This window comes from Aplysia californica, unplaced genomic scaffold, assembly GCF_000002075.1.
Source record: "Aplysia californica isolate F4 #8 unplaced genomic scaffold, AplCal3.0 scaffold00020, whole genome shotgun sequence".
Classification (NCBI taxonomy): domain Eukaryota; kingdom Metazoa; phylum Mollusca; class Gastropoda; order Aplysiida; family Aplysiidae; genus Aplysia; species Aplysia californica.
In genome coordinates, this window is record NW_004797290.1 from 1538811 (window position 1) to 1545772 (window position 6962).

At 42.9% G+C, this 6962-nt stretch overlaps 1 protein-coding gene across 6 annotated transcripts in view; it reads right to left on the reverse strand.

Annotated features, from left to right (window-relative positions):
- Nucleotides 1-6962, reverse strand: part of LOC101846478 (progranulin) — a 52580-nt gene that overhangs the window by 34458 nt on the left and 11160 nt on the right. For 4 of the 6 annotated variants that reach the window (XM_013087125.2, XM_035972004.1, XM_013087121.2 and 1 more), the window contains exons 3-4: nucleotides 5014-5142; nucleotides 4052-4201 (exon numbers count right to left, since the gene is read on the reverse strand). The exons of the other annotated variants lie outside the window; for them this stretch is intronic. In XM_013087125.2, the coding sequence (XP_012942579.1) occupies nucleotides 4052-4201; nucleotides 5014-5142 (279 nt within the window). The remainder of the gene's footprint in view (nucleotides 1-4051; nucleotides 4202-5013; nucleotides 5143-6962) is intronic. 6 annotated transcript variants of the gene reach the window in all.

Sequence of the window (6962 nt, forward strand, 5' to 3'; positions counted from 1 at the left end):
TCTCTCTCTCTCTCTCTCTCTCTCTCTCTCTCTCTCTATCTATCTATCTATCTATCTACCTATATCTATCTGTCGCTATATCTATCTCTCTACCTCTCTCATACTCTCTGTGGGAGTTTTCACACCCCTATCAACAAAACTTAGATCATTTAGGAGCCTCGTTCTTCGACTCTGCCTGTAAGGGTCAACCCAGACTGAGAGGGATACAACATCCAAACAGAAAGACCTAGATAGACACTAGATACAAATTCTCTCCACCCAGGAATTGAACCCGATCCCCATGCAATCGACAGCGAAGCCCCTAACCGTCGCACCACAGACGCCGGAGGTTTCACCCTAAAATACTACTTTTTTAAAAAAGCAGTTAATGATAAGAAAATCTCGGTAAAACAACATGTCAGATAAGGAAAAAAGGCGCCAACCGCACCCGAGCACCCGCCAACCACCCCAGACTCACATCCGTGTACTGGCAGCACTTGTAACTCCCCGCCGTGTCGCGGCAACAGGTCTGGCCGTCTGCACACTCCAGCCGGCCGTCGGGGCAGACGACAGCCGAGGCGCGAACCGGGGGCATCCTTTCCTCTGGCGAACCACCACTCTGAGAGGGGGCGATTTTTGGGTTGAAACGTGTTCAGTAATACAGTCGGAATTCCAGTCTAATACGGGGTGCCCACTACGGATGGATCGGCCGATCGCCCGACTCGATCGCCTCAAAAACAAACGTGTTTGTTTTCAGTTTCAGGCGATCGGCCCGATCCAGCGTAGTGGGCACCCCGTATAAGATGGCCACTCACTCGTCGTCGAGGAGAAAAGTGGCCGTCTTAAACAGTGTCATTATAATGTTTAATTTTTTTTAAAATACCCGAACAGTATGAGGAAACGAGAAATGGTTGTTTGCACAGGTGATTGTCTTATACAGGTGGCCGTTAGAGCAGGCTCGACTGTAGTTACAATAAGATATCCATGCAACGGCCATTAAATGTGGTGCTTATTTTCGGTATTTTCCTTGTTCATTTTCCCTTTAATTATATATTACGTATTTATTTTGTTATTTATTTATTATTTTATTGGGGGGGGGGGGTGAAAAAGAGCAAGAAAAACAAGGCAGACACGACGAAGCCATAAGAGTGATAGAAACAACTTGGGGCTCCTTTCAAACCGTTACCATAAACGCTTTATATATATACGTGTGTGTGTGCGTGTGAGTGTGTAAATAGTAAGGGCCGATTTAGATTTGCCTTAGTTGCACACAAAAAAACGGTCAGTTACAATAACGAACAAACAAGTAAAAGTGAGAATAGGTTAGGACAGACGAAAATACAGTACCCATGGGTGGAAAAGCTCACTGGACAAAGGCTGTAATGCGAGAAAGGACTTAACCATGACATGTTGAGCATTGAATGCTTTGCATACGTGCAGACTAGTGCACACACTTAGTCAAGAGTTTTAAGACACTAGTAACACAAATGGGCCATTTAAGTGACCGAAGATTAGAGGTGCAACTAGAAAGTAACCCAAAAAAAATAATGAAGAGAGCTGTATTAATGCATTTATGTATCTTTGCCATTGTAAACCAAACTGACCTTCTGGGATAAATAAAAATGTAATTTATTATTGTTTATAAAGACGATAAATGTTTCAAACGAAAGAAAGAGCAAACCACACAAGTGCATCCGCCAACCACCCACAGACAAGTGAACTCAACAACAAGGATTCGGTATCAACCACTAGAGAACGACACAATAAGCGTAACCAAAAATTTGTGGAGCCTTTTTTCTCTGAAGAAATTGGATGCATTTCACATCACTAACCCCGGTGTCAGATTTTGACTGACCCTGGTAGAAAACGTCACTCGACATTATTGAAGGACAGAATGCTATTTCATCACTTCATGGCCTTCAGTGGAAACGTGTTCTAAATACACGGCGACCGAACACACATTATTCACACACCCAATATTTATATAATAATAAAACTACTTGTGTACTACAAAGTCATAGACCTCGCAACTAATTCTTGTTTTAGAGTCTAGAGCCGTCAAATCATTCGTACAAGTAAAGATCTCAAACAACAAAAAATTGAGGTCATACCCAAAATGCAAGGCACAAAGAATCTGAACAAAGACAGACGAACAAGAACGGCGGTAACTTTATACGCAAGTGAACCAAAGAGGAATGAAGACATATTACGACACATGTACACGTGGGAGAAAACTCGTGGGGTGAGCGGACAGCAGAAGATCTTCAGAGGAAGAACCCCCCTCAAGCAAGTGTTTCGGCCCCAACTTCCTGACACTCTAAGGGGGGCGGGCCACACTCAGGTCATGACTCTTAAGTGCTCTATGAGACCTGTATGTGAAGCAAATGTCAGACTACAATGGGGCACATTCGTATTTAGGGTGACAAAAATAATACAAGCTCGTCCAACATCTGGAAAATCCTCTCATAGAGACAGAAGGGTAAAGACAGCAAGTAGCTGTAAAATAAACGGATGCGCAATGATAAAGGGATGGGTATTCACTTTCACGTGACTGTAGTACACTATTCACACACATGTGACCGTGGAAAGAATTAAATCACTATAATTAAAATGCGCAGGAAACGGGGCCACGACCTTATTCAACGCGAAGCAAATAGGTTATAATAATATATTATATATAGATCTAGTACTACGGCTCGTGGCAGAGATGTCATGTGGGTCAGACATGGGGGCCTTCTTGCCCTCGACGGCATGGCTGGCGCGCCCCAATTTACATAAACTATCTGAGACCCCATCCCACTCCACACGAGCTGTACTATAATATTATACACCGTCCTACCCCCAACATTTTAGTTGTTCTTGCCCTAAGCATTCATCGTCCTAGAGTGAGCACATATAGTCTCCGTTCGCTTATATGGGAGATTGTTGTCACTGCCACGAGCTCTAGCACTATGTAATATAACCTTTTAGACGCGATGTAAAAATCAAACAATGCGCGTATTAATTGTCATTATCAAAGAGTAACCGCAACCTCCATTATTGTTTGTTCTCAAGTATGAAAGGGCAATTTCTCATTTCATCCCCAGCACAAGTTGATAGGGAATATTGAAATCGGCCCAGTGAGTTGTGGCCAACTACAGCATTATGAGTAAGTAACCTACTGACAGACAAGAGAACAAGCAAGATCCATACTAAAAACACTACACTTAAAACCCAGTACTTTATTTTTTTTGCATAGAAGTGTGCAGTGTGGTTCTACCACACAGGTCATAAGCTTTTGTAGTTTGTTTTTAAGGGGATTTTTTTTTTTTTTTTTTTTTTTTGGGGGGGGGGGGGGGTTAAGTCTACTCAGAAGTAATGAAGAAAAAAGAACATATAAATCTGAACATGAAAACTGACTGTTTGCAACATGGAATCCGCCAACAAGAATTGGGGAGGATCACACCTGCTAGATGAAACAGAAACAAGAATTGGGAATCACACTTGCTAGAAAACCAAAACCAACTTATTAGCATTAAAGAAACAAGGAGTAGCGCAAAGAAATACGCGTGTAAAAAAAAAAAGAAGAAAAAAAAGAAGAAAAAAAAGAAGAAAAAATCCATGACCCATCCAACCTACTTATGGTTTTTAAGCTGACAATATCTATATTTCTGACAATCAATAAAAAGCAAATACTATCTCCTTTTATTGACCCAGTCGAAACCAGTGTTTTTCAAGCAGATTCCCAACAATACAAACTTGAAAGGGGCTCATCTTCAGTTTGGATTAGTTTTAGAGACAGTTTTAAGACACTTGCTTCACATATAGGTCATATAAGTGCCGATGGTTAAATTGCTGGAAAAGGGGAAGGCAAAGGAAAGTAAAAGAAAGTTAGTTTGATAACATCTTAACTTGTAAAGTTTTTTGTTTGTTTGTTTTGTTTGTTTTTTTTTGTTTTTTTTTTGGGGGGGGGGTGTTCCCCCTTGTCTAAACGCAAGATTTTAGGCAATTTGACCTGGGATATAATAGAAGAGTAGACGGTACTTTGGGGAAAAGGGTCGGGTAACGGCACACAATGGCCAAAAACTCAGACCTTAGCAGACTTCCGCTCGAGAGGGCGATAACTCTGCTCCATGGCGATAAACTCCACGCCGTTTTCAGTGGTCCGGAAGCAGCGTTTGTGCGGCACGTCACAGTGGCTCCCCTTGGGGCAGCAGTGAAGACGATCCATGCAGCATACACCCTAGAGAATGGTGACGACAACACAATAGAAGAACGCGCGTGTCGACGGAATGAAGGGAGTGGAAATCCATCGTTTATTTACAAGAGTCGATGGCGGCAAAATAACAGGTTACAATGAGGAAAAAGACGAGGACTGGAAATTACTTTGAATCGCTTGTCTAAACCCTCCACCAACTCTCTCTCTCTCTCTCTCTCTCTCTCTCTCTCTCTCTCTCTCTCTCTCTCTCTCTCTCTCTCTCTCTCTCTCTCTCTCTCCCTCTCTCTCTCTCTCTCTCTCTCTCTCTCTCTCTCTGCATATTTCAATGCTCCCTGAGTCATTTAAAAGTAATTACAACTACAACTTTCACACACATGTAAAAAAAAATGCTCCAAATTGCAAACCTTATGGATATGTCTCTTCCCACACAGGAGAATCGAACTCAGTTCTTCTGCATATGAAAGCAAAGCGTCTTTCCGCTACACCACAGACGCCTGTGATTATATTTGTTGCGGATTGATTTATTACAGTCACAACACGTTGGGTTGAAGGGGGGGGGGGGGGGGAGGGTGTCAATAGACTATAAATGCCTTGCTCCCAAACCTAAGCAATGGATACACATGTATTATACAAGAAATCGTTTATCTTCAAATTAATATGCTACGCTTTGATACTGTATTGCTAATGTCTGCATTGATAAGTTATAGATTTTCTGGAGTTTACAATCCCCCCCCCCCCCCCCAATCCCCTAAAAATGGAAAGAAAAATATTTTGTTATACTTATAAACATACATATCTTCTAGCCACGATCTGATATCGCTGGATAAAAAGCTCACCTCTACAAAAGGGCAGCACATAAAAGATTCCTTCCCCGTCTGGCAGCAGGTGCTATTTCCGGAGCAGATGAATTTGGGATTGGCGCAACTGCCATTGGCACCGACATTGTGTTCGCCCAGAAGCCCGCCCTGTATGCCAGAAACGGGATTAGCCTGCGTTCTGCTACACGTCTTGTAAGTTTGTTAAGTGTTTGAGCGCTTAATAGGCCGTCTGCACTGTATGCTTCCCAGGAAGCCGAGAATGTTTCTGAGAGTTCTAAGGTCTGCGATGCTGCTAGAGTAATACTATAGATTGTAAAGCGCAGAGAGTTTGCTCTTGAGCGGAGATAGGCGCTAAACAATGATTTAGTTTAGTAGTAGTCGTCGTCGTCGTTGTAGTAGTAGTAATAGTAACAGCAGCAGCAGCAGCAGTAGTAGTAGTAGTAACTACTACTACTACTATTTTAAGTACATGGCCTATCATTATTATCATTATGATTACATGATTTTCGCCCCCAATGAACACATTATCTTATTATCAAATCATTAGCTGAAAAATAGTAACAACATTAAGGGGAAGCTTGCTTCGACCCTGCCTTTCTGGATCAACCCGGGTTCAGTGAGATACAAGATCCTAGCAGACAGACGGAGACACTGGATTTAAAATTTTAAAAAAGAAACCCTTTCTTCTCACACGGGAGTTGAACTCACATATGCTTGCAGCAGGAAAGAGCCTGGGCACTACGCAACAGACGCCGGTCAGCCAAGGACCTCACTGTATTATAACCTCCTTATACGGGTTGCCGACTACAGCTGGATCGGGCCGATCGCCCGACTCGATTGCCGGAAACTGAAAACAAACACGTTTGTTCTTGAGGCGACCGAGTCGGGCGATCGCCCGTTCGGCCGATCCCGTCCGTAGTGGGCACCCCGTATTAGGGTTAGCGTAACTTCACAATAGGCTGACAGAACAAGCCCATCGGGTATTCCAGGCTGAATGGTTTTTGTTGGGTAGTTGTCTTTTTATGCCCCCATTCACTCAATTTAGATAACTTACTAGGCAAGTCAGAGTATGCCATACCATTGCAAATGTATATAATAGAGATGATGGCTTCATACAGTCGGCGAGAAACATTTCCCACACGTCATGTTCTGCGTAATCATCTCACAGCGGTTGTACGATCATGCCATTCAGACAGCGACCGCTCAACGGAGTGAGAGCAGTCAATCTTCGACAGTATGTATTTTCTAAATGCACGAACAGGTCTTTTTTACGCCTCAATCGACAGAATGTAAATTATCATTTAGGAGGCAGGCTTCGACCCTGCCTCTCAGGATCAACAAGGAGAGAGAGGGACACATCGGCCCAGCAAAAAGACCGAGACACTCGACAAAAATTCTCCCCACAAGATGGGAATGGAACTCAAGTCTTACTTTAAAAAAAAAAAAGAACTCAGGTATTCTGCGGGCGAAGGCGAAGTGCCTAACCGCTACTGTCCGCTACACAACAGTTCTTCCACAGTATTGAGGTTATTTATAAATTTAGACGGACAAGAAAGTAATGCAAAGAGTGTCAGCACATGAGGTCGAACCAGGATCTTCGCCATGGTTGTAAGAGTCACAGTAACAGCCAGTTCAAGAAGTACTGATTCAAAATTAGGAGAGAGAGAGAGAGAGAGAGAGAGAGAGAGAGAGAGAGAGAGAGAGAGAGAGAGAGAGAGAGATGAAGACATAACAGGTCACCCACCAACCACCAACACCGTCCTGAAAAACCTATGCCTGCGATTCTTTTGCTGTATGACGTATGTTGTGCATTCCCTGAACGACGTTCAGCATGCTGCGTCAAAACGGGACGCCAAACTAAGGCGTGGCACACCAAAAACAAATCTCTTAAAAAGTACGATGGAGAAAAAAACAACAACAAAAAAACAAGACAGTCTCTCTCTCTCTCTCTTATATATATATATATA